Source organism: Eretmochelys imbricata, chromosome 27 (assembly GCF_965152235.1).
Source record: "Eretmochelys imbricata isolate rEreImb1 chromosome 27, rEreImb1.hap1, whole genome shotgun sequence".
Classification (NCBI taxonomy): domain Eukaryota; kingdom Metazoa; phylum Chordata; order Testudines; family Cheloniidae; genus Eretmochelys; species Eretmochelys imbricata.
The window spans coordinates 123,471-148,572 of NC_135598.1; the positions used below are offsets into that span (position 1 = coordinate 123,471).

The window sequence follows — 25,102 nt, forward strand, 5'->3', positions numbered from 1 at the left end:
TGGTGTTGATTGCACCCTCAGCAAGTTTGCCGAGGACACTAAACTGGGAGGAGAGGTAGGTACGCTGGAGGGTAGGCATAGGATACAGAGGGCCCTAGACAAATTAGAGGATTGGGCCAAAAGAAATCTGATGAGGTTCAACAAGGACAAGTGCAGAGTCCTGCATTTAGGACGGAAGAATCCCATGCACCGCTACAGACTAGGGACCGAATGGCTCGGCAGCAGTTCTGCAGAAAAGGACCTAGGGGCTACAGTGGACGAGAAGCTGGATATGAGTCAACAGTGTGCCCTTGTTGCCAAGAAGGCCAATGGCATTTTGGGATGTATAAGTAGGGGTATTGCCAGCAGATTGAGGGACGTGATCGTTCCCCTCTATTCGACATTGGTGAGGCCTCATCTGGAGTACTTTGTCCAGTTTTGGGCCCCACACTACAAGAAGGATGTGGAAAAATTGGAAAGAGTCCAGCGGAGGGCAACAAAAATGATTAGGGGACTGGAACACATGAGTTATGAGGAGAGGCTGAGGGAACTGGGGATGTTTAGTCTGCGGAAGAGAAGAATGAGGGGGCATTTGATAGCTGCTTTCAACTACCTGAAAGGGGGTTCCAAAGAGAATGGATCTAGACTGTTCTCAGTGGTAGCAGATTGCAGAATGAGGAGTAATGGTCTCAAGTTGCAGTGGGGAAGGTTTGGGTTGGATATTAGGAAAAACGTTTTCACTAGGAGGGTGGTGAAACACTGGAATGGGTTACCTAGGGAGGTGGTGGAATCTCCTTCCTTTGAGGTTTTTAAGGTCAGGCTTGACAAAGCCCTGGCTGGGATGATTTAGTTGGGGATTGGTCCTGCTTTGAGCAGGGCGTTGGACTAGATGACCTTCTGAGGTCCCTTCTAACCCTGATATTCTATGATTCTATGATTTGACTAGACCTCCCTGGTGTTCCTAGGTACATCCTCTCCACAGAGGGTATCCAATAGATCCCCAAAAGAGAGAGATTATCCATGACTGGGTGCCCCCATGGAGTGTCAGAGGTATCATGATTCACAGGCTTCACAACCTTCTATTGGTGCTTTCTCAGACTTCTTGAGGCACATACCACCCCTTATAGCCCTCTTCTAAATGCCCACCAAGTTCACCTGGACATCTGAGGCTCAGCTCTCTTTCTAGTGATTCAAAGCTCCTTTCATTGAGGCCACAGTGGTACACCTAGAACCACCCTGCTCATTTGTAGTACAAGCTGATGCATCCAATGTGGCTTCTGAGGCAGCACTCTCCCAGAGCCACAGGCCCCAACACCTACTGCATCCATTTGCCTACTATTCTCTGAATCATAGAATTGTAGAATATTAGGGTTGGAAGGGACCACAGGAGGTCATCTAGTCCAACCCCCTGCTCAAAGCAGGACCGATCCCCAATTAAAACATCCCAGCCAGGGCTTTGTCAAGCCTGACCTTAAAAACCTCAAAGGAAGGAGATTCCACCAGCTCCCTAGGTAACGCATTCCAGTGTTTCACCACCCTTTTTTCCTAATATCCAACCTAAATCTCCCCCACTGCAACTTGAGACCATTCGTCCTTGTTCTGTCATCTGCTACCACTGAGAACAGTCTAGAGCCATCCTCTTTGGAACCCCCTTTCAGGTAGTTGAAAACAGCTATCAAATGCCCCCTCATTCTTCTCTTCCGCAGACTAAACTTCCCCAGTTCCCTCAGCCTCTGCTCATAACTCATGTGTTCCACTCCCCTAATCATTTTTGTTGCCCTCCGCTGGACTCTTTCCAATTTTTCCACATCCTTCTTGTAGTGTGGAGCCCAAAACTGGACACAGGACTCCAGATGAGGCCTCACCAGTGTCGAATAGAGGGGAACGATCACGTCCCTCGATCTGCTGGCAATACCCCTACTTATACATCCCAAAATGCCATTGGCCTTCTTGGCAACAAGGGCACACTGTTGACTCATATCCAGCTTCTCGTCCACTGTAGCCCCTAGGTCCTTTTCTGCAGAACTGCTGCCGAGCCATTCGGTCCCTAGTCTGTAGCGGTGCATGGGATTCTTCCGTCCTAAATGCAGGACTCTGCACTTGTCCTTGTTGAACCTCATCAGATTTCTTTTGGCCCAATCCTCTAATTTGTCTAGGGCCCTCTGTATCCTATGCCTACCCTCCAGCGTACCTACCTCTCCTCCCAGTTTAGTGTCCTCGGCAAACTTGCTGAGGGTGCAATCCACACCATCCTCCAGATGATTAATGAAGTTATTGAACAAAACTGGCCTGAGGACCGACCCTTGGGGCACTCCACTTGATACCGGCTGCCAACTAGACATGGAGCCATTGATCACCACCCGTTGAGCCCGACAATCTAGCCAACTTTCTATCCACCTTATCGTCCATTCATCCGATCCATTCTTCTTTAACTTACTGGCAAGAATACTGTGGGAGACAGTGTCAAAAGCTTTGCTAAAGTCAAGGAACAACATGTCCACTGCTTTCCCCTCATCCACAGAGCCAGTTATCTCGTCATAGAAGACAATTAGATTAGTCAGGCATGACTTGCCCTTGGTGAATCCATGCTGACTATTCCTGATCACTTTCCTCTCCTCTAAGTGCTTCAGAATTGATTCCTTGAGGACCTGCTCCATGATTTTTCCAGGGACTAATGTGAGGCTGAGTGGCCTGTAGTTCCCAGGATCCTCCTTCTTCCCTTTTTTAAAGATGGGCACTACATTAGCCTTTTTCCAGTCGTCTGGGACTTCCCCCAATCACCATGAGTTTTCTAAGATAATGAAGCTGTCCTCCCGGAAAAAAATACAAGATTCTCAACAAAGAACTACTCACTATCAGGTTCAGGTTTGAGGAGTGGTGCCACTACCTTGAGGGGGATGGGAGAGGGGGGCAGTATCCAATACAGGTATACACAGACCACAAGAACCTTGAATATTTATACAAGACCAAAGCCCTAAACCAAAGACAGCTCTGTTGGGCACTATTCTTTTCCCATTTTGATTTCACCACCACGTATCAATTAGAAACCAAGAATGGCAAAGTGGGTGTCCTATTGCGCAAGGGGGAGTACTGCAAGGAGGAAGAAACCCCTACCTGGGGAAAAGTCCCTCCTCCTGAAACCCCGTAACTTCCTCAGTGCTGCAATGCAACAGCATCTCCTTTCTCTGATCTGGCTGGCTTCTGAAAGTGACCTGCTGGCTCAGAAGGTTGCAGCATCCCCAGAGCAACCCGGAAGTAATACCAAGAGACTGCATACCATGATAGATGGAATAAGATATGTTAGCTGCTGCATCTACATCCTGTAAAGGTGCCCCTGGTTAGAAGTGTTCCAGATATGCCATGATGCCCCCAGTGTGCCATTCCAGTCTCTCTAAAACCTTATGTCTAACCTCTCGCCTCTTTTGCTGGACCAGGAGGTAGACGAATATTTGGACCAATGTCAACTCCTGCGATATACATGTTCATGCCAAAGTTCTGTGCATAAAACCTTTCAGCACCCTTATGCTCCTAGAAACCCCGTTTCAACCCTAGAGAACAACCACCATGGACTTTATCAAAGAACTCCTTGAATTGAATGGATATATCACTATGCTCATGGTAGTAGACCTGTTGACACTTCATCCCTTGCACCCAACTGCCCAGAGCCACAGCTCAACTTTTGTTTGCACATGTCTTTCATCCCTGACCACATAACATCTGACAGAGGTTCCCAGTTCATCTCCAGGTTTTGGTGTGAGATTCTCCAACTATTAAACATCCGTATCTGCATGTCATCTGTGTACCACACCCAGCCAAACAGAGTAAACCAAGTGCTGGAGTGTTGTTTCAATCCACTATCTTCCCGTATGCCAAGTTCGCATATAACAATACTGACCATGTTTCCACAAGTCAAAGCCCCTTTTTCACCAGTTAGGGATTTCATCCCATACTCCCAACTGCCTCCCACACCTCAGCAGCCTGTGATATGGTTCAGCAAATCCACCGTCTCCAGGAAGAACTCAAGGAATACCTGGCAGAGGCAAAGGAAGCCTACAAGTGATAGGAAGATCACCAGAGACAGGCAGACACAGAACTCAAGGTAGGCCAGGAGATTTGATTATCCACCAAACATCTTCACACCGACCATTTCATAAAGGAGATCACTGATATCTCAGACTGTTTCAGATTTGCCAACTAATTTACTCCATCACTGTTAAACTCCGCTTGCTGAGTCTGCTCAAAATACACCCTGTTTTCCATATCTCCCTTTTGAAACCATTCAACAAAAACCTGCTTCCCAGCCAAACACATCCCCCCTCTCCCTGGGCCATAAGGAATACCTAGCCTGGGTCATTCAGCGCTCCAAGATGAAGTGGGGTAAATCATGGTATCTTGTGGACTGGGATGGGTACAGTCCTGAAGAGCAGTCCTGGGAACTGGCTCAACATGTACATGTCATAGAAGCATTTCACAAAAGTCCAACAATTCCCCAGGGCGGCCATGATGTAAGGAGCAGCAGGTCTAGAACCTGGGTCTGCAGATTCTCCAGGGAACAACCACTTCCATGCTAGCATCAACAGCTGTGGTAGTGGAAGCACTTGGCAGGTCATGAGCCTTAGTGGCCCACACCCTAGGACATGCCACCCATGGTGGGCCTAACTGACAGGCCATTCCTGATTGGCCCATACATACTACTTAAGCCTGGGGTGGCTACAGGAAATCTGTCTGTGCAAATAGGTGGTTCCCCAACTAGCTGCTGGTACAGACCCTGCTTCCGTGCACTGCTTCTGGTTCCTGACCTTGCCTTTTCCCTTCTGGCTCTGCCGCCTGCTTTCTGACCCAGCTTTGTCTCCTGCTTCTGACTGTGACCTCAGCCTTATCTCCCGGCCCCGACTCTCGACTCCTGACTTGGCCTTGGCTCCTGAGACTGGCCACTGGTTCCTAACCTCAGATTGACCACTACTCCAATTCCTGAAGTCTGGCTCTGGCTCTAGCTACTAGGCTAGCCGCCTACGACCCAGCTCTGACGTCCCTTCAGTCAGAGGCTGGACAGTGCTCTGGAGAAGGAAGGTTTACATCCCTCCCCAAGCTTCTAGGTGTTCCGTCCTCGCTGACAGAGCGGTGGGAGTTCTCCCTATCTCTGACCGTCCAGTGCTCTTGGAACCCTACTAAAGCTCTTGTCCTCAGAAAACGCACTTGTGCTCTGTCCCCCCGCCATCCCCAAACTATGCGCTCCACATGCACAGGACACCAAGAGCAGGGCTGCAGGGGAAGTGAGTGGAGATAGGGTATGGCCATCAGAGCACAGGACCAAGATGGAGTATCACGCGAAACAGCCCCAGGCAGCATCATGGTGCCAAGAACCAGGGGCCAGCATGCAGTCGGTGCTCCAATGGTGACATTCCTATGGACCATCACTTGGTTCCACTGTATTGGCTGGGTACTCCACCACCAGCCACTTGAGCCTGGTGTAGCCCAGCACTGCTCAGCCTGGGAAGAGCATGGCACAGAGCTCTGTTGTGTGCACTGAGGAGCTAATTGGGTCTAATTCGCCTCAGGGAGTGGAACAGAGATTGTTCACTGTGCCCCGGGCTCAGCAATAACAACCATCTCCTTTGCTCTCACTGGATCCAATTCCACCCTGCGGTAAGTGGGGCGACAACTTTTGCAGTCAGTAGAGATGCACTTGCTTAGACAAGGTCTGCAGGCTTCAGCTGGGCACCTGCAGGGATCAGGAAGGATTCCTCCCTCCCCATCCCATGCACAATGGGCCAGATACGTTTGGGTTCTTTTGGCCTTCCTCTGGAGAATTGGGGATTGGCCACAGCTGGCGACAGGACACCAGACGGGGTGGGCCAGTACTCTGAGATGGTTCAGAAAATCCTTTGCCTAGATGCCTAGCTGGGTCGTGCTCACATGATCAGGGGCAAACTGAGCTGCTAGATCTGAGGTCAGGAGGAATTTTCCCCAGAGCAGAATGGAGGGATATTCGGGGAGAGAGGGGAAAGGGTACCTTCCTCTGGAGCCTGGGGCATGGATTGACTGCAGGGATCATCAGATATATCTCACCTAGTCCATTCCCAGGTCTCTGCTGGTGCTGCACAACTGCTCACTGTTGTGAGGACTGAAATGCTTTAGTCTGGCTAATGTTATTGAGCTCAGAACATGGGGAACAAAGTGAAATGTAATGGCCTGTGCTATGCAGGGGGTCGCACTGGATGATCTAATGGTCCCCTCTGGCCTTAAACTCTATGAAGTAATGGCCCTCAGTGTTGTATCCATCTCAATCACATTTCATGTCAAATTCATCCCTGGGGCAGCTTCACAAGCTCCTGTGGGCTGTGCTGAATTGGGCCCTTAGGGTTGAAGGCCGTGGCAAGCCTGCCACCTGTTTGCCACAAAGAATGCAGAGCCTGCCCCAAATCACTGGGATCCTCTTCTTTCTGTAGGAAGCTTCACTGCACCAGGAATTCCATCCACATCCACTTCTTCACCTCCTTCATAATGCGGGGAGCTGCCGTGTTCATCAAAGACTCCGTGCTCTTCGCGGATGAGTCCATCAATCACTGCACCATGTCAACGGTAAGAGGGTGCTCAGCAGATGGGGTTGGCTCCTTCCAGGGCCAGAGCTGGCATGGTGCTCCCACATCAACCTGCTGGTGAACAGGTGCAGAGAAGAGCCCATGTGAACCTTTTCCTCTCTCCCTTGCTAGGTGAACTGCAAAGCGGCCATTGCCTTCTTCCAGTACTCAGTGCTGGCCAACTTCTACTGGCTCCTCGTGGAGGGGATGTACCTGCAAACACTGCTGCTGTTCACCTTCACCTCTGACAAGAGGTATTTCTGGTGGTACACCCTCATCGGCTGGGGTGAGTAAAGCGAATGCTCATGAAATGCACTAAACCCGGGATGTCCATAGCGAGGACCATTAAAGAAGGACCAAAGGTTCTAGGAATCTTCCCAGAGCAGCCCATTAGCTGACAATTGTACACCAAAGCAGAGCTGAAACTTTTTTGTACAAAACTTTTATTCAGGGGAGAGAAAAAAATGCAGATTTGGCAATGCCAAAATGTCTTGTGAATTTGAGTCATTTTTGGTTCAGCCTGAAATTTTTTCCCTGACTTTTTTTTTTAATTTCCCATGAGCCAAAAAAAATCTGTTGTTTGCCTGCTTCTCTACCAAAGGTGGCTCCCGCCGCTGAATCTTTGTCACATGCCTTGTTAGACTGGTTCCACTGAAGGAAGCAGAGCAAGGGATGGGCCAGTGACTAGGGGGCTAGTCTGAGACTCCAGAGAGCTGGGTTCAACTCCTTGCTGTGTCTCTGCATTGTGTGGTCTCTTTGGGTCTTAATTCCCCACCTGTGTATAAGGATAATAGCCTTGCCTCATAGGGGACTTGTGAGGTGTATGTATAAAAACTCTGTTAATTAGGGGGGCATGTAATTATCTAAATAGAACAACTGGTGTTATGTCCTTGGTTTCCATCGAGCCAGGGTTTCTCCCTGGATCTTTGGAGCAAAGATATTTGTAAACCGTCTAGCAACTGGGACCCCTGGATGCTGCCATAATGTATGAGTTCTCTTCTGGAGACAGCCCACCTTTCTTTAGGTTGACTGTTTTTTCACAGGGTGGGCTAGGTGTGGGCCAAACCCACTGGCTGGAGCTGGTGGGGGAAAATGGCGGGGGGAAACAGTTTCACAAAAATATTTGAAATGCTGAAGTTGGTTTTGCTGCAGGGAGTCTAAAATGGGCCCACTTTTTGTTTTTTATGACATTTTTGTATTGACATTTTGATAGAAATTGTTATTGAAATATTTCGCTTGTTAAAGAATTGATAAATGAAAAATGTCCATGATGATTTTGAAAAAAGCGTAGACAAAGAAGTCACTAAAATTGTCATGCAAACCAGACAGCATTGCTAATGGTGACAATCTATCACAAAGAATTTGGTAAAAGGCTGTTTTTTCAATGAAAAAAACCTTTTGTTCTAAAACCTTCAAGCCCCACTCCTGACCCAGCACAACAAAGGACCCAGGTGCTGCTGGAGGGGATGTAGTACATCAAGGGCCTGTGTATAGGGCAGGGTCACAGCGGGGGTCAGGACAGATGAAAATACTGCAGATTTTTCAGCCACCAACCATCTGAAGATCTCAACATGCTTCACAAAAGAAGATCAGAGTAGATGGATGGGTGTGTGTGGGGATGGATGGGGCAGGCGAGCGTATGGGGATAGGTAGATGAATCCCATGTTCAGCATCATGGACAGAGGAGCATGCAACTGCTAACAGGAGAAGATGCAGCTGCTGGGATCAGAGCCAGGAGCTGTGTGCAGGGCCAGGGTTAGGTGCCTCATACTGGATCAGGTGGAAGGACAAGCACAGAATGGTTCAGCAATGAGTCACAGAACAAGTCAGTGGGACAACCCCTCCGCTCCTAAGTCCCAGCTTCTTGCTCTAACCACTGGACCATGCTGTCATGTCTGAGTCCTTTCATGTATCGCTGCCTTTTTTGATTGGGTGGTGGCTGCCTGGCATCGTGAACCTCTTCTGCCAGCTCCCCAGCGGTCGGCACAGCCATCAGCAGGAAGAGTGTACCTCCACGTCATCCTGCCCACGCATGTCCCACCATGTCCCATGCCTCCACACCAAGAGGCTCAAGCTTTGAGCAGCATGGGAAGCATTCCCTGAGCAACAAGTTCCCTGACACCAGGTCTGCGGTGGGCAGAGGGGGGCGGGAGAGCCTCTCTCCCAATGGAGATGGAAGTGCTGTGGATTTGTCAGGATCTGTTATCCGTGCTGGGTTGGGGGCCATGTGGCATGGCAGCTCCCTGCTCAGTCATGGTAGGACTCCGCCACCTGTGGGAGAACAACTGGCCTCTTTCCTTGCAGGCGTACCTCTGCTCATTGTGAGCTTGTGGATCTTCGCCCGGCTACAATACGACAACCATGGGTAAGAACCGCCCAGCGCTCAGCCCCTTTATCTAGGGGCATCATTGAAACCTGTGCGTCCCAAATGAGCTCAGGTCCCGTGGGGCATGACTGGAGCCAGATGAGCGACATGGAGCCTCCAGGTCTAGAGAGCAGCCATTACACACCCCAGGGGTGGGGGTGCGCTGCTCCAACAGCTAATCCAGGGGGGTTTCCTGCTCTGACAGCTAAAAACTGATTTCCGTTGTCAAGAGGAATGTCCCCCAAGACCCCCCCCCCAAGCCTGATCCAGCATTTCAGAGATCATGCCAAGGCTTCTAAGTCCTGTGCATGAGATCCTGGTCTCGCTGGGCAACCTCCCAGCCTAGATCCAAGATCTGGGGCTAGTCCAAGTGCTCTAATGTAGGCATTGCTTGGACATAGCTCAGGCTAGAGCTTGGGCTCCGACACCTCCCCGCACCTCCAAGGCTTTGGAGCCTGAGCCACAGCATCTAGACAACTGTTTTTAGAGCACTAATGTGAACCTGTGGGCCCGGGCTGGGACGCTTGCTGCTAGGTGCATTGTAGACCACTGAAGCCAATGAGGGCTTTGTTAACAGACTTCAATGGGGCCAGCATTTCACCCTGGGCTCCTGCCACCCCAGCGCGACCATGGATCCTGGGGGCTGCCCAAACTGACCAGCAGAATGAAGGAAGGGAGGAGAGAGGGACAACGCTTTATTAGTCTCTATTTTCTGTTCTGGTGGTGCCCACAGGCCCCAGTCAGGATCAGGCCCCATCATGATGCGCACTGTACACACAGACATACTAGGGACAGCGCCCCAGCCTCGAAGCATTGCAAAGCTTTGTAGTTAGAACATGGGCACTCATTTAAACTTGCTGGGCTGGTTTTTCATGTAATCTCAGCCTCTTTATGCCGTGCTGGCCATGTGAGAATGAATTAAAGTACCAGCGCAGTGTCAAGGGGCTTCCCTGAAAAGAAGACTCTGGCCTGTACAGCAGGGATAACGCTGGTCTACCTCGCGGGGTGATTGTGGGGATCCACTAATGACTTTTGAGAAGAAGGGCGCTTGAGATGGACTAATAGCTATTCCGCTATAGCAGTGGCCATCAGATTCCCTGTGTAGACAAGCCCTAAGCAGTACTGCTAATGGACTGGCCCCATGTTACTTTCCCAGGGGGCTGGGCTGCCTTTTCACACCTGAACCTTTGGTTTTATGGTGAAAAAATCGGCAACGTGAAAATGACGTGACTCTCCCGGCAGTTTAGCTAGATGGTCATGCCCACCCCTCAGCCCATTGCCAGTGGTGGCCATGCCTACCTCCCTGACCCTTCCCCCACTCATTTCAGACCCCGCCCCTCCCTTTCTACCACTTTGTGACAGCTCATCTCACCGTGTTTCATTTTTCTTGCCTCTCTAACATTCCTAGTTGTCCTGGGTCGGGCTTGGAGGGACTTTCCCAAGTGTTGACAGCGTCATCATGAGTGGAGCCCTCTCTTCCTCCTCCCACCTCCGCCAAATCATGAAATTGGCTAAAAAATAGTGAGGTTTTTAAAAAAGATTCACTTGTGTGTTTTGTTCTGTCTGAGTTTTGAACTCCCCCCTCCCCTCCCGTGTGTGTGACAATTACTCCACCACCAACTCACAAATGGATAGCGTGCAAGGCAATTGTGGCTCCCACTGCAGGAGGTCTCACTGTAGGACCCAACACAGATCTCATTGTGCAGGCACTACATGCGGGCACATGTGCACACACAGACACAGACAGTCCCTGCCCTGAAGAGCTTACAGACTTGTGCAAAACATGGCGGCGACTTTGCAGCATGATGGATAAGGCTGAGAGTTGTCAGACTCATACAGGGGCCACCAAACAGCCAGTAGCTGGGAACGGCTGCTAACCATTACTGAGCTGGACTGGATTCGGGCTGGTGACTGACAGCTGAAAGGCTCTGTAGCTCGTTAGCAGCACCCCGAGGCATCCAGAACAGCGTGAGTGTCAATATTAGCTCCAAAATCACATGGAGGCTGGAGCTGTTCGCGGGAACCCCTGCCGCAGGGAGCAAAAGCACAATGAGTTGGTAATGCTTCTGTGCTTTCCCTGCTCTCTCCTAGGTGTTGGGATGACTATGCCAGTCTGTACTGGTGGGTGATCAAGGCCCCCATTCTCTTTGCCATCTTCGTGAGTATGCCGCAGGGTGTTTCGCTTTGTAAACGTGCGGGTTGCCAGGCGAGTGCCGTGAGAAGGGATGGGCAGCCTGCCTGGGAGGCTGGGATACCTGCAGGGAGATGGAGGAGTCCAGCCTGCGGGTTTTGGGAATGTTGTCGGGTGGTCAGTTCTATTTCGAGGCTGAGACAAACCTTCTCTTCCTTTTGCAAGATGAACTTCCTCATATTCCTGAATGTGATCCGAATGTTAGTGCAGAAGATTCGATCCCCTGACGTTGGCAAAAACTACAAGCAGCAGTATATGTAAGCAAAGCGTTAACACTCTCTGCTCCAGTAGTCTGGGCCCCTTTCCCAGGCCGGATAAACCACTTGACTCAGTGACCATGTCAATGGTCTGGTCCCAGGAAATTTGATCCCTTCTCCTGCATAGCGCTTAGGCCTGGCTTGGCCAGCCAGCGTCCTTCCCAAGGATTCACATTTCACCAGGCCAGTGGCTGTTATGCTTGGGTGCTATACAGGGTGTGATTGATATGGGGTTGGGGTGTCATATGGGGTGTGATTGTATGACACCCCAACCCCATATCAGAGCTTTCCAAAGCTTGCAGAGTAGAGCCAGATCCCTAGTTTGTATCAGTATTGACTACAGTGGAGAGGCACCAATTTATATATCTGTCCCCAATCATTTACTGTCATGGATTCAGGACCAGAATAGAAAATGCCAAGTGAGAGTAACCACAGTAGGTGCTATCCAAAGAGGGAGGCTTTGTGATGGGGTCTGTCATCAGCTCATAAAACCAGGTGCTTTGTCAGGACCCCCATAGATCCCCAGTGCTGCCTGGAAACTTTGGGCCACAAGGTCTTAAAAAACCTGCTCTAATGCCACATGAAGGTTAGATAGTTAAATCACCAACTCTCATAGACTCATAAGACTGGAAGTGACCTCAAGAGGTCAACTAGTCCAGTCCCCTGCACTCATGGCAGGACTAAGGATTATCTAGACCATCCCTGACAGGTGTTTGTCTAACCTGCTCTTAAAAATCTCCAATGATGGAGATTCCACAACCTCCCTTGGCAATTTATTCAAGTGCTTAACCACCCTGACAGTCAGGAAGGTTTTCCTAATGTCAAACCTAAACCTCCCTTTCTGCAATTTAAGCCCATTCCTTCTTGTCCTATCCTCAGAGGTTAAGAAGAACAATTCTTCTTCCTCCTCCTTGTAACAACCTTTTATGTACTTGAAAATGGTTATCATGTCCCCTCTCCACCTTCTGTTTTCCAGAATAAACAAACCCAATTTTTTCAATCTTCCTGCAAAGGTCATGTTTTCTAGACCTTTAATCATTTTAGTCACCTTCTCTGGACTCTCTCCAATTTGTCCACATCCTTCCTGAAATGTGGTGCCCAGAACTAGACACAACACTCCAGTTGAGGCCTAATCAGCCTGAAAGGGCCCGATCCTGCATCCTTTACTCATGCAAGTAAAACCAGAAATGAGACTGCTCACATGAGAGAGTTGTAGGCCCCAAGTGGCACCTGTAGCTGTAACATTTTCTACACTGTATTCAATACAGAATTTCCCAGCAGTTGTAAGCTATAATTTTGCTAAATCAAACCCAAACAAGGAAAGGCCCCATGGAGGACTGCAAATAGCTTATGTCCATGCCAGCTGTCATGCTCGAGCTCTCTGCTGGAGCTGTGTCAAGAAGCTGTAGTTAGAATATTGGTACGGTACATTTTCCCCTCACTGTCTTTCTCCAAGTGTCTCCTTAAAACACCTCCCTTGGGAACCCATTTGACCCTCCTCATCCCTTGACATAAATGGTGTCAAACCCATTTAGAAAATGCAGAACCACCATGAGCTGAGTTAAGCAAGTGCACACCCTGATGGCAGTTACTATCGCCCTTCCTTCAGCCTCAGACCCTACTGTCCGTATGGGTCCATTTACACAGAGTTTTGGAGTAAGCCTCCTGATCCGGGTCAACAGACTTGGGCTAGTGGGGCTCATACTAGCACTCTGAAAACAGCTGTAGAGACGTGCTTTGAAGTTGTGGCTGGGGCTGGAGCTTGGGCGCTGAAGCTTAGGGAGAGGGGGTGGAAGTTGTTCCAATGTTTAATTATCCTCCTGTTAAGAAAATTGCACCATATGTCCAGTCTGGAATTGTCTAGCTTCAACTTCCAGCCCCTGGAGCTTGCTCTGCCTTTGTCTCCTAGATTCAAGGACTTTTGACTTTCAGAAACTCACTATAGACCATCATCAAGTCACCTCTTAAGCTTCTCTTGGGTAAATGAAACAGACTGGGTGCTTCAGTCTTTTCCAGACCTAGAATCATCCTTGAAACTTTTGTTTGAACCTTTTCCCATTTACTAACAACCCCAGGTATGGGCATGGGCTTAAGTGCCTTTCTGAATTGGGGCCCAAAAGCCAATCAGATTTGTAAAAGAATTGTGTGTTTTTGATAAAAGCGTGAAATTTGCCATAACCTTAGCGCATGACCTAATAAAGATCATAGAATATCAGGGTTGGAAGAGACCTCAGGAGGTCATCCAGTCCAACCCCTGCTCAAAGCAGGATCAATCCCCAATTTTTGCCTCATATCCCTAAATAGCACCCTCAAGGATTGAGCTCACAAGCCTGGGTTTAGCAGGCCAAAGCTCAAACCACTGAGCTATCCCTCCCAGATAGCAAGTCATCACCAACTCATGCCATGCCATGTTGGCTGTGGCAGCCATTTTAAATTCAGAATTCATTTTTTTCCCTACTGCTGTTTTTTTCTGATAGTGATCGTTTATTGAATTAAACCATTCCAGTGGGGTTTTATTTTTGGACATTTATACTCCTATTGTCTTAGGTATCCTGAAAATGAAAGCAATGAATTGCAATGGCTTGAGATTATTAGTTCTTGATATTTTAGTACATGCCCTGTAGCACATCACCAGGGAATATTTACTAAAATATTAATCATATAGAAAAATAACACAGAACATTTACGAGTTTCTGTTCACAAACTGAAAGTTACATTTCTCCTTGCCAATAACAATATTCTCTATTGATCTCGGTATATCAGGATATTGCTGTGTCTCAAAGGTTGAAAAGGCAGTGTACGTAAACAGGCAGCCTAAAACAAAATAAGAAACAAGAAAGTCTCTTTCACAGTCTTCCGTATGTTCAAACATCGCACTCCCCACCACAAGGGCACAGGGCAGCCAGCTCAGTGCTGCCTTGCCATGCTTGCACCTTGCCTGGCACCCCATTTTGCAGCCCCATTTTAGGAGTTCACGACAATAATCATGTGCTTCTGGGAGGGTTGTCCACAGTGGGCTCCATCCCTCAGTGCCCCCAGGCCATCACCATTCCTTGGGGGAGGGGAGTTCAGGAGTCTGACCCCAGCAGCGTCCTGCTTGGTATGCAGGTCGCTCACTGTGCTGAACCAGAGCAGGTTTGGTCAGTGGAGGGATTCCATAGCTCTGCCCTTGTCTCAGCAGCGTTTGTGCCATTTGTCCTGTCATGCAGAGGCACCACAGGGCACTGCAGCAGAGACATCGTTCCGTCCGCTGTGGATTGTGGTGCAGCTGACAAACCCATGAAAGCAGGGGACAGATGCCTGCCAGGGTTCCTATGGAGATTTCTTTCCTCTTCCAGCAAAAGCAGATGCTGTGTCACAACCGGTATCATCATGAAACACTGGGAATGCCTTTGACTTGCTTAGGCGGAGTGAAGAAGCTGTCTCATGGGCAGGTACAAGTCCAATCCACAGTGCAGGGATCTGAGGTCTTTGCACATATGTGACAGCAAGGACTATGCCATCGGTGTCAACTGTGCATATGAGAACTGGAGTACCTCTTTGACTGAATACAGGAGCAGCATTCTGCTTTTTGCTCCCTCGTGGTTGCCTGGGGAAAGGCTGGTCTTGTCACAGGCAGGGCTGCGGTGTACATAGAATCATAGAATATCAGGGTTGGAAGGGACCTCAGGAGGTCATCTAGTCCAACCCCCTGCTCAAAGCAGGACCAATCCCCAATTAAATCATCCCAGCCAGGGCTTTGTCAAGCCTGACCTTAAAAACTTCTAAGGAAGGAGATTCTACCACCTCCCTAGGTAACGCATTCCAGTGTTTCACCACCCTCTTAGTGAAAAAGTTTTCCCTAATATCCAACCTAAACCTCCCCCACTGCAACTTGAGACCATTACTCCTTGTCCTGTCCTCTTCTACCACTCAGAATAGCCTAGAACCATCCTCTCTGGAACCACCTCTCAGGTAGTTGAAAGCAGCTATCAAATCCCCATCTTGACCATCCGTGGCGATTAGCTCTTTACCTTCTACTGCTAACTGTGTAATAGACTATGCAAGGAAGCAGCAGATTCATTTTTATTTTCATCAATGCGCAGAAACTCTTGCCAGTTTTAGTGGTAGAGGGATGCAAGGCTTGGTGCTCCTCTTGACTCCCTTCTGATCTTGCTTCTGATCTGGACCTTGAGACTATGTGGAATGCAAACATCCCACCCTCCTGCAACACTGCAGTTGTGTCTTGAAGTAGGGAATAAAAATGTTCATAGCATCGTCATCAAATGTGTTGCTAGCAATGGGCTTCAACATCTTCACAAGAGCTGCCCCATCAAAAACTATGGCATCTACTGCCGGAGGCGTACCTTGCAGCTGAACTTAGCCCTTCCAGAATAGCCATCAGGTCAGACTGCTTGCCAATGTGTAGTTTGCCCATCTAAGACAATGAAAGGGAGCATGCCTGATTCTCACACTGAGAAATATCCCGGTGACCATCATGTGTTTGGCAAGGTATGTACAGGTCAGAAAAGGGGAGCAGTCATTTGTCAAGGAGGAAAACTGCAATTTGGTCTTGAGGTCTCCCTTGCTGGGGGCTGCCGAACAAGGGCAGTTTGTTTCGCTTGCTAGCCTCTGATGATGGCTTTGTTTTGTCTTGCGATCTCTGTTACAAACATGGTGTTCCGCTGCGGCCTGATTTTCCAACCTCCATAACACAACCACAACAGGGTCTGCAATATCTCTGCTGGCCAGTTTAACTAAGTCTACACTCTCTTCTGAGAAAGGGTTGCCCATGTCCTCTGTGACCTCAACAAGTGCTTTGACATGTCATGCAAGAGAAACCGAGGCACCTTTCACCTTCTCATGCTGCTTTGTGTTAGACTTTTTCAGGGGGCTCCTTTCTCCGCTGTGGCTTCAAATTCTCCTCTCAACCTGGCCACCTCTGGTCCTGCTATTGTCCAGCACCAAAGGGCTTCTGGACTTTGTGTTAGACCAACAGCTCCATCAACCTCTTTGATTGTGGCATTATTTGCTCATGAGCCTGGTCAAGTGCGATTGCAGAGAAAACATGCTGTGTCTTGGGAACCTGACAGGCTCCTTCTTAGCTGTGTCAGGATATGTGAAGGGTCCCTATCTCGGAGGTGAACACGCGCCCAACGAGCATAATTGGTACGATCTAATGCAAAGACGCAAGGTGAGAGCTTTCCCAGCATTCAGTCTATAGAGCAAAGTTGGCCTGTTGGATTGAGTGCACATAGGTCAATACCAGAAGCTCCAGATGAAGTGTGGTATGCCAGAAGCAGAACTCTGGGTTTTCTCGTTTTCACTTGTCACACCATTTATCATTTCCCAGGGGGACTCCTCTTCCCCAAGACCTTGTGTACTGTGTGCATGCATTCTGGAGCAACAAGTACAGATTGCTGGTAGCTGCTTGGTGGGCACACCTGGTAACGTGTGACATGAGACAATTTTCAAGAAGAAGTTGAACATTCCCAGAGAGGCCACTGGGGCCTGAACAAGGACTTGTGTGCATCTGCTGTCTTCTAGCCAGTCTCCAGTCAGCTTTAGACTTGCCATTTCCAGGTGAAGACAACTCAGCCTAATAACAAAATTGTCCTCTCTATACCTAGCAGACCAGGCTTAGTATCTTTTTGGTTATGGTGAAAAGGGGCTGATCCACAGTGAACACTGGCACGTGGTGTGGGTTAGGTGGTGTATAGCATTCCTTATCACATCCATGGCAAGACGGATCATTGCCACAGACTTGGAGTCAGCTGGAAGGGGGCAAAGAAGAATCTGTTGGCAGTCAGTCTTGACTTCACCATTTGCAGCAGGGGTCGGGGGGCTGGTTTTCTTCACAATCAATAGAGGGACAAGTGTGAGAGATTCAAGATTCTTCACTGATGCTGCAGTCTCACAGTCCGGTTTGGGAATTCCCCAGACATCTCTCTGCAGCTGAGCACTGGGATGATGAAAAAGTGATATCCCAGTTCCGTGGAAGGAGTCGATTGCTGTGGTGGACCTCGGATTGTCATCTATCTATCTGGGATTGTCATCTAATTGTCATTGCCGCAGTAGTGAACAGATCACCAAAAGCTTTAGAGGACTGACTACATTCTCTTCTTCAAAGTGCTGGCATGCACGGTTTGCCATGCTGGTAGAGATAGCCAGTGCTCTGTCCTAGGAGATGAGCAATCCAAGTTTAAAAAGGTATCTACTAGCTCACTTATTTTTTGTGTCTGTGCATGAAGTGTCAAACCAGTGTCGATTGGGAAAGGTGTTTCTTGAGCTTTGTTGTGGTACAAACTTTCTGTTCCTTCATGGCAACGGATGCTGTTGTTGCACTGCACCAGCTGTGCTGACGTAGGGGGAGCTGGACGAATGGAAACTTGTTTGGACTGAATTTTAATGTTTGGACCATCCAATATCACGAACATCGCAGCCAGGAGTGACCAGGCACAGACTTTCCCTGGCATCCTGGATCAAATGATCCAGTAAACGGTGTTTTTCATTTCAAACATGTCCCTTTGAATGTTTGTTGTTGTTTGGGACAGGTGAAGTGCTTCTTTGGCACAATCTTCCTCAGATGCTTTTTGTTGGGCATGTCCAATAATCCTAGTTGAAGGCAAGGAGTGCATCACATCCTTTGTGTGCTTGGAGATCTGGAAAATGTGATGAGATGTGGGATTTTGGTTTAGCGCTGGGAATGCACCCAGCCAGTGTTCTAGTCTAGCTTTATAGCACCTAGGAAGGTCTAATTGTATAAACACTGGAGACACATCTTCATTCAGTCTTGCCTCTTCAATGTGTGTTGTCAGTTCAGCAAAGGCAAAGCTCTATGACATCATCGCTGTGTTGCTTTGCTCAGTTTTCTTCTCCCGACTTTATTATAGAGAGACATCAAACATTTTGCACAGAACTTTGCCTCTTGGGGCTCTAAGTCCCCTGCACTTAGTTTTGCACGCAAGCGCTGGTTTTGCAGCTGAAGTACATACTTGCAGACTACCCGTGCCAAAGGTATAAGCTTCATGGTGGTCTTCTGATGGTATGTTTATTTGACAAACGAAGCACACTTCTTTTTCTGGAGGTCCTTTGTGTTGGTCACTTGAACATGCATATTTCTTCTGCTGTTCGTCAGGGTGATTCACAGCTTTCTCAGTTCTTTTGTTGTTTTTTAATTCAGTCCTCGTGGTTTGGTCCTGTTAAATTTGATGTAACAGGTTTTCTGGCAATGTCTATTGTTCTTGTTCAATGTCACTTCAATACCACCATCATCTAATCTACATACATCTGTGGATTGGGGAAGTGCATTCAGCTTATGGAAACAGCTGCTATTTTCTGCTAAAGTTTGATAGCCAAATCCAAGATGCTCTCTTTGTGGTTCTGCTGACTTAATCAATGCTGCACCTGTGTCTTCCTGACAACGCACACACTTGCTAGAGGAATGGGACGTCCCTGTTGATGGACCTGGCTCTCCAACAAGCTTGTATCTTTCTGACACGTTTTGAAGCACTAGTAATAGCCAATAATAATTTAATACTTTTTGCTACTGTGTACACTTAATATTAGCCAGTCACCAAGCAGCTTTCACACTACCAATGTGGCATCTGAAAGAAAAAAGAGAAATGTAATTAAATTCTGTCAAGGGTATGTTGATGATCAAAATTAGTACAAAATGTGTCCTTACACCAATTGTAAAGTTACACTGAGGCAACACCAAGAAGCCATCCCTTAAATTTCCAACTGTAGACCAATGTTATTTGATGACTATGACAATGTTGTTTAAAATGGTTGCCACAGTCAGCATGGCATGAGCTGGTGGTGGTCCCATATCTGAAAATCTTTATTGGGTCATGCCCTAAGACTGTGGCAATCTTTTATCATAAAACCCACACTTCCTTTCCCCACCCCCGCCCTCCTACCCCGCCTCACAAATCTGATTGGCTGCAAGTTAAGTGTTTTAATATAAGGCCTAGATCTGCCAACTTCACTCATGGCATAATTAGGCCATTAGATTGCAAGCTTTCCTGGGCAGGGATATTGTCACATTGGATTTGCCTATTCCGCAACATGTGTCTTTAGGGTGTTATATAAATGAAAGAATAATGATGAGTTACTGGGCCTGGTAACATGGTGGTGGCAGCCACTAGCACTGCTAGTGTTCCCCACAGACCAAGACACACCAACTCAAAGCAGCACCAGACCCAGCCAGAACAATGGATGCAAAACCTGTGGCCATATCTCCACTGCTACAACCATAGGTCGCGAGATATGTGGGCCCGTGGTGCCCATTCTCCATCAACATTCATGAAGGTGGGCCCAGCTCTACCAATGTTTGGGCCCCAGGCCCCGTGTTTTGGGGGCCCCGTGGCATGGATCAGCAACGTGGGGCACTCTCCTTCGGGGAAGCTCCCCCACCACCCCACAAGCCAGGGCAGCAGGAGTCTGTTACTGTCAGACAGAGACACACAGACACAGCTGGGGAGTTGTGAGGACAGACAGATGGAGCTGGGGGTGGGGGAAAGGAGCAGCGATGGGCATCCCAGGGCTGGCATAAAATACACGGTAAAGAGGGGGTTTTCTGGGGGGCCTATAGCAACACCCCCACCCCCCGCAGAGTAGACCCAGGCTGCAGCTGGCTCCGTCCATCATTCCCCCCCAGCCCCACACAACCCTCTGCCCTCCTGAAAAATCCCCACCGACCCCTGTGCCTCTGTCACCCCTCTCCAGAGGGTCCCCGCTTTGTGCCTCCAGAAACAGCTCCCCTCCCCCTACCTCCCCTGCTCCCTACAATCTCCTTCTCTGCCTTCCTCCTCCCCCCCCAGCCCATTGATCGGGAGGGTCCCAGCCTGTTGGCCAACGCGGCCAATGGGAGCCGCACTTGAGGCAGGGGGCCTGCTTCCAGATGCCGCCACAGCACCGGGAGGGGGAGCCACAGGTGAGCAATCGTAGGTCGTCATCATCACAGGCCAAGCAATTCTCTGGGCATTTAATTTCACTGAGGCAAGTAATTCAATCTACTCTTCCATTCCAAACAGTTTGTGGCTTTTCCTGTAAGAAAACTTACAATTTCTTTATAAAGAAGTCCATTTATAATTTTTCCCAAAGCTCATTTTCATTTCTCATATAATAATCTCATATACACACATTTTTCATTAATTATATGTATTGAATTTATTATTATTATTATTATTATTATTATTAGCCAGGTTACTGGGGGGGGTTTCAGTGTGAAAAATTGTGTGCTATTTTATGGGTTGAATGACTGAATAACATAATACCCTCCCCCACCCCACACCAATGTCCATCACTAAGTCCGGTAATTTTGTTAAGTGTCTGTCATGCAACATGGTGGTTGTTAGGGGGCTTATTCCTTCACCCACTTACTTCCCTGGTCCTTCTCGCATGAACAGAGAGCAACAATACCCGAAGTCCAAAGGTGCAAACAATTCGATGTTTATTGGGGTGAACTTCCAGCAAGCATGATTCCAGTTTCCTTCCTTAGTGTCCCCCTTCCCAGCTCTTACACCACAGAGCCTTACACTTGTGTCCCTGTTCCCATTCCTGCCCTTAGCCAAACATGATTCCAATTTCCCCAGCCCCATTACCTGTTCCCATTTCCCCCTTTAGCAAAACATGATTCCAATTTCCCCACCCCCATTCCCTGTTCCCATTTCCCCTCCCCACACCCACCCCCTCACTTCCTGATTGACTGCAGACTATATAGTAAAACTTGAATTCTGCTTTGCTATACTTTAACCAATCATTTTCCTGAAATTTAACTAACCAATCCTAACATATTGTAACATGATTATGTAACCAATTATATCCCAACACCTTAATTAGTTTACACCCAGCAAAATTAATTATACAGCAGACAGGAACAATCACAGAACCAGACAGAGATTATACAGACAAACAATAGCAAAGTGGGAACTATAATGACAAAACAGTACAGAAGTGAGGTTTTCACATCCCAGCTATTGATAAGTGAGTTCTTGCCAGACAGGATGCTATCAAATTAAGTTTCCTTTTACATTTTCTAGGCACTTCCCTTTCTCTGGAGGCGATAGGCATTATCAGGACAGGAGTGTATTCCTAACAGCCCAATAGCACCTTATTTCAGTGTGACTAGTTTGGAATGTGAGGAGGTGACCGTTCACTTCCCAGCTTATGGCTGCCTCTGCAGCTTAGCCAAAGGCCTTAGCCTAAGCACAGGGCCTCAGACTGTCACAGTGAGAGAAGGCCCTTACACCGGCAGACAGTGATTTTGATTCTTTCTTTTATACCTCTATAACTAGCCAAGTGATAAGAATAGACCTAAATTCTTCGAGTACAGGCCTTTACCAACAGGCCTGAATATCTATATTCTAACAGTGGTGCCCTGTTCTTCACGGGGATATGGGGTCCAGGGCGGCCTGGGGGGTTAGCGGGGGGCCTGGCACTGGCAGCAGCGAGTGACCCAGCCCCAGCCCACTCCGCTCCACCCTGCCGGCTCCCGGCATTGCTCAGGGGCTGGGGCTTGGAGGATGAGATGGAGTGGGGGTGGGGTGGGAAGAGGCGGGGCATGGTGTGGCCGGATTGCTTGCTGCTGCCAGCACCAGGCCCCCCGCTAGCACCCCAGGCCACCCTGGACTCTCTGTCCCCCTGAAGCGCGGGGCCGCCCAAAGCGCAGGGCCCGGAGCAGTGCCCCAATCCGTCCTATGGATGGGACGGCTCTGCTTGGGCATCACCAGAAATTATACAAACCTGCCGCCCATGGCTACGACGATGATCAAAGTCCTCCCCCAAACACACCTTCCAAGATCCATGGGTCCTACACATGCCCATCACATGTGGTGTACCTCATCCAGTGCACTAAATGTCCCAGCAACAACATTGTGGTGAAATCAGACAATCACTACGCTCTCAAACAAACTCACACAGGAAAATGATTGACAAAAACATCCTTTCACATGTGGGTGAGCACATCACAGAAAGCGATCACTTTGTGTTTGACCTCTCAGGCCTCATCCTCAAAGGAGACCTGCACAACCTTCAAAAGACAAGTGTGGGAGCTTAAATTCATAACTGTGCTAGATACTAAAAATCATGGACTAAATAGAGACACTGGATTTATGGCTTATTACAGCACTAACCCACTAACACAACCTCCCCTCAACATTTCATTTTTTCTCTCTCCTTTTCCCCCTATGACTGGAGGTGTGTTAACAGGCCACTTCACCTTGAATGGGCCCTTGAAATGTGTTAACTACTTATGCTAAACAATCTGTTCCACCTTGTATTTAACTGTGACACTCGGAGAGTCTTTTCCGGACCTGAAGAAGAGCTCTGTTTGGCTTGAAAGCTTGTCTCTCTCGCCAACTGAAGTTGGTGGAATAAAAGATATCACCTCCCCCACCTTGTCTCTCTAATATCCTGGGACCAACATGGCTCCAACTAGTGGGTCATTTTTCCTGATCCCTCCCCAAGTGACACTTGTTCTGCAACAGACCTAGTGCGGTGTCATTTAAACGGATGTAGAAAGGCCAGATGCACTATTCAGTTTTAATACTTTCCCAGTAGCTCTATTTCCTGGGAGGGGAGAGCATTTTTAATTCATTAACAGTGCGAACCCAGTGATTCTTGTATAACCAGAACCTGTCACTTTGATTCTTCCCAGGAGACTGGCAAAATCCACACTGCTTCTCATCCCCCTCTTTGGGGTTCACTACGTGGTGTTCGCCCTCTTCCCGGAGCATATTGGCGTTGAAGCAAGACTCTATTTTGAACTGGTTCTTGGCTCCTATCAGGTATGAGAGTGAGGGAGCAGCTGGCGCAGAGAGGAGTAATAACAGAAGCCCCAGCTGTGAACCTGGGCCCAGATTCTCTCTCCCTGTACCACCCAGGTGCAGCCCTTGCACCCTGTGCCCTGCCCACACATCAAAACAGGGCACGGAGGGGGTTGCCACAGGCTGACAGAGGCAGAAAATGGGCTCTTATTTTTTTATTTTAAAAAAGAGAACAACTACAAAATAAGGGGGGGAAATACAGTCGAAGGAGACGTCTGACTGTCCATGAACGCAAACGGAGCATCACCCTTTCGCAGCATGTCAAACTAACAGCCAGGGTGTGATTGTAACCAGCTCAGTACTACCCTGATTCCCTCCCCCGATGCAATTACCCAGAATCCCCAGGCGCAGTCCTTATCTTACCAAGGAACAGAATGTATCATTGCTGTGAGGGCTGCAAACCAGCCAGATAAACTCCATGTGGCTCCTACGAATAGCTAGGCCCCAATAGCAGCAACCACCTTCTTTAGATAAACATCCACAGAGTATTTGTAACAGCATAAATAAAATGGGAGGAGTCTAGCCCTTGGGCTTTCCAGGAGGGTGGAGAAATGCAGCAACATGTTTGTTTTGTGAAACTTCTTCCCCTGCTGTTGTATTTCAGGGGTTCCTGGTGGCTCTGCTGTACTGCTTCCTGAATGGGGAGGTGAGTGATTTCCCTTCAGCACACGTGTGCACACGTGCATGCACAAACACATGCACGTGTGCACACAAATTCACTTGTGAACACATGCATGTGCACACAGATACATGCAGTGCACACACGTATACACATAAACACAAGGATGTGCACACGCACCGTATTGGCTCAGGGTTCCTTTTCTAATTAACTTCCCCAGTGCGGTGTCTAGCACAGGGATTGTGTCCTTATTACCACATCCCTCCTCGGCTCCAGCCCAGCCAGCTGGTGCCATCTGTAGCTGTTAAAGGGGGCTCCCAGAGTGCTGAGGGAGGGGGTTTCTGACACTGGGAGGCTAAATCAGTTGAACTGATGATGTAAAAAGCCACCTTTCATTGGCCTGTAGATATGAGACCCTGCATCCCTGTGGACCCTTCCCTGTGAGGCTCTCAAAGCCCTTTGCCAAACCTGAATGAGTCCTAGGGGGAGGGGTCTGGGTGCTGGCCTCCATTTCCTATGGGTTGAAGTGAAGCTCAAAGTGGGGAAGGCCCAGCTTCTCCCAGCGCTGTTCCAAGGTGATTCTCTGCTGGGCTGTTCCAGGTGCAGGCTGAGATCCGGAGGAACTGGGGCAAATGGCAGTCGTCCATGGAGAGCAACGTCTTCAACCTGGTGACCCAAGACTTTACAGCCTGAGAAGGGAAAGGGCTGGTGATAAACAGCTTCCCAAAGCCTGACCGCTATTCCACGCCCCGCAGCAGCAGCCCCAGTGGGGAGTAGGGCAGCGCCTTGCATTCCACTTTGCCACCCAGTTTGTTTCTGCTTCCTTGGCCAAACATACAGAGGTGGGGACTGAGGGAAAAGACCTTGTAGATCGACTCTAGCCCCTCCCCAGAGATTGTTTCAGGGTCGTACTCTGCATTCTATTCTTCAGGGCTTGTCCAGCTTTGTGTTCAATGTCCCAAGAAACAGACCTTCCTCCCCTTCCCTCTGGGAAATGACCCCACAGCAAAGATTTTGCACTTGGGAAAAGTTTCCAGAGATTCAGGTTGTATTCTCCATTCATTGCCTTCCTCCTAGTTATAAGCCATGCACTGCTCTAACTCACTCCTCTTCCTCCCTGCCATGGGCCCCCACCCTGCTCTCAGCTGTTGTGACTCACGTCCCCCACACACATCCAATCCACCAGTCTCCTTAGCAGGTGGGTTGCCCTTCTTGTAAATACTTAGGGGTTTTCTCTATCTTTCTGGTCCTGAGCTGCATGGGATGCAGCGTCACCTGGCACAGCCTGCCCAGGGCCAGA

At 48.8% G+C, this 25,102-nt stretch overlaps 1 protein-coding gene across 1 annotated transcript in view; it reads left to right on the forward strand.

The window, feature by feature from the left end:
- LOC144257824 (vasoactive intestinal polypeptide receptor 1-like) overlaps positions 1-24,495 on the forward strand; it is a 72,032-nt gene extending 47,537 nt beyond the window's left edge. Inside the window, exons 10-17 of the mRNA XM_077805993.1 lie at positions 6,429-6,561; positions 6,693-6,846; positions 8,865-8,925; positions 11,017-11,083; positions 11,282-11,373; positions 23,015-23,144; positions 23,788-23,829; positions 24,403-24,495. Coding sequence (XP_077662119.1) covers positions 6,429-6,561; positions 6,693-6,846; positions 8,865-8,925; positions 11,017-11,083; positions 11,282-11,373; positions 23,015-23,144; positions 23,788-23,829; positions 24,403-24,495 — 772 coding nt within the window. The remainder of the gene's footprint in view (positions 1-6,428; positions 6,562-6,692; positions 6,847-8,864; positions 8,926-11,016; positions 11,084-11,281; positions 11,374-23,014; positions 23,145-23,787; positions 23,830-24,402) is intronic.
- The last annotated feature ends 607 nt before the right edge of the window (positions 24,496-25,102 follow it).